Raw genomic sequence first — 2,500 nt, forward strand, 5'->3', positions numbered from 1 at the left:
GTTTTTTAAAATTACTTTTTTAGAAGAGAATAAGTACAAGTGACTGAGAGATTGTAAGCCGCGCTACTGAGAAAGGTTATCAAAATGCATTATTAGTCTGAGAAAAGAAATAATTATTTGTTTTCTATCAAAATACAAATTAAATAATCTTCGAAGAGACTAGATATCGCTCTGATAGAGTGACACCCTCACCTAACATAATACGAGATATCGCTCTGATAGAGTGACACCATCACCTAACATAATACGAGATATCGCTCTGATAGAGAGACACCCTCACCTAACATAATACGAGATATCGCTCTGATAGAGTGACACCCTCACCTAACATAATACGAGATATCGCTCTGATAGAGAGACACCCTCACCTAACATAATACGAGATATCGCTCTGATAGAGTGACACCCTCACCTAACATAATACGAGATATCGCTCTGATAGAGAGACACCCTCACCTAACATAATACGAGATATCGCTCTGATAGAGTGACACCCTCACCTAACATAATACGAGATATCGCTCTGATAGAGAGACACCCTCACCTAACATAATACGAGATATCGCTGTGATAGAGTGACACCCTCACCTAACATAATACGAGATATCGCTCTAACTGGAACAGACCGACACCTAACATAACACAAGATACCGTTCCAGTATTTTAGTAATCATAGAATCACTTAATGGGAGCGATCTATAGATAGTTCGAAGATGACGTCACTCAGGCCTTTGCTATTGTTTTTTGCCATCTGCGTTTATGAGTAATGCTCACTGAACTGTATTAACCTGACTATAAACGTTCATCGATACACACAGTTTTGTGTGTTGGTCCGTTATACTTCCGGATGGCAATGTTATGAGATTCTTAGCCAAGCGCATACTATCTATATTCATGTTTTCGTCCAACCTCGTCATCAACCACATGAGTTGTTGCTGTACAACGATTGGACATTTCTGAACAAATGTAAACACGCTGCTTTGTTTATAATTTTAGATAGTTTAAAATCTGTGAACACTTTTCACTATGTGGGTCACTTTGAGTACATTTTGCAATGTGACCCATGACCTCGAGCACATGGAAAGTTAATATAATAGATAGTATGCACTTGGCTAAGAAGTTCACAACATTGCCATTCGGAAGTAAAACGGAGCAACACACAAAACTGTGTGTAACCATGATCGTTTATAGTCTGGTCAATACAGTTTAGTGAGAAGTACTCATAAACGCGGATGGCAAAAAACAATAACAAAGGCATGCGTGACGTCAACTTCGAACTATCTATAGATCATGCCCATTAAAATGAATTAAAACCTCACTGAATGTCTTGTTTGGTTTGGGTTTTTTTCTAATAATGTTCAACTGACAATTAAAATAAATAACAAAATGAAAGTGGCATTCAAATGTTTGAACATTTCTTCTATATAGACATGAATAAATGTCTCCACAAGTCGAGTAGATCTGTGGCATAGTGGCTAAGCTGGTTGACTCTGAAGTGGAAGGTCCTGGGTTCAAATCCCAATGGGGATAAATAGAGCATAGAGCATTTATATAGGGCAATATCCACTGAACGTGCTCAAAGCGCTTTACAAGGGGTCCCTGGCCAACAGAAACACTTAACATGTAAGACGGAACATGACGCCTGTTAGGCGATATTACATTTTGTTCGAACAGAGACAACGCTGTTAACGGCCAGGTACTCATTTTACACCTGAGTACGGTGACATAAAGTGAGTAAAGAGCCTTTTCCAAGGGCTCAACTATGCGCCGAGCGAGGCTCGAACCCAGGACCCCACAAGACCATATAGCCGCACAAATAAACGGATAAACCTTTGAAAAAAAAATTTGAGCTTTTGTATAGCGCAACATCCACTAAACGTGAGGGGGTCCCCTGGCCAACAGCAACATTCATCATGTAGAACGAGACTTGACGAATGTCAGGCGATATTGCAATTTTGTTATAAGACAAAGACAACAATGTTAGCGGTCAGGTACTCATTGTAAAATGGAAATCGATTACTCACGTATGGCCGCATCGAATGGGAATCGTGTGTTTTAAACCCTGTCTGTACTTGGTGGTCCACGGTACGTCGCTGGAATACATTCTGTAATAGACACATCGAAAATAACCATAGCAGTGACAGTATGATTGAAGAATGTGGTGGTGGTGGTGGTGGTGGTGGTGGTGGTGGTGGTGGTGGTGGTGGTGATGATGATGATGATGATGATGATGATGACGACGATGATGATGATGATGATGATGATGATGATGATGATGATGATGATGATGATGATGATGATGTTGTTGTTTATGGTGATGATAGTATTTATGATAATGACGACGACGACGACGATGATGATGATGATGATGATGATGATGATGATGATGATGATGATGATGATGATGACGACGACGACGATAACGAAATAACTTTGGAATTAGGCTATCGGAAAAATTGCAAAACTTTTCCAGCCCACCCTCGTAGTTGTAGTTGTCCGA

General features: G+C 40.0%; 1 protein-coding gene across 1 annotated transcript in view; it reads right to left on the reverse strand.

The window, feature by feature from the left end:
* LOC144980609 (ATP-binding cassette sub-family C member 5-like) overlaps window positions 1-2,153 on the reverse strand; it is a 58,321-nt gene extending 56,168 nt beyond the window's left edge. The window contains exon 1 of the mRNA XM_078928289.1: window positions 2,025-2,153. Within this exon, the coding sequence (XP_078784415.1) occupies window positions 2,025-2,104 (80 nt within the window). The 5' untranslated portion in view covers window positions 2,105-2,153. The remainder of the gene's footprint in view (window positions 1-2,024) is intronic.
* Window positions 2,154-2,500: the final 347 nt, after the last annotated feature.

Source organism: Berghia stephanieae, chromosome 10 (genome assembly GCF_034508935.2).
Source record: "Berghia stephanieae isolate SIO BIC M18660-M18661 chromosome 10, UCSD_Bste_1.3, whole genome shotgun sequence".
In the NCBI taxonomy this organism is placed as follows: Eukaryota; Metazoa; Mollusca; class Gastropoda; order Nudibranchia; family Aeolidiidae; genus Berghia; species Berghia stephanieae.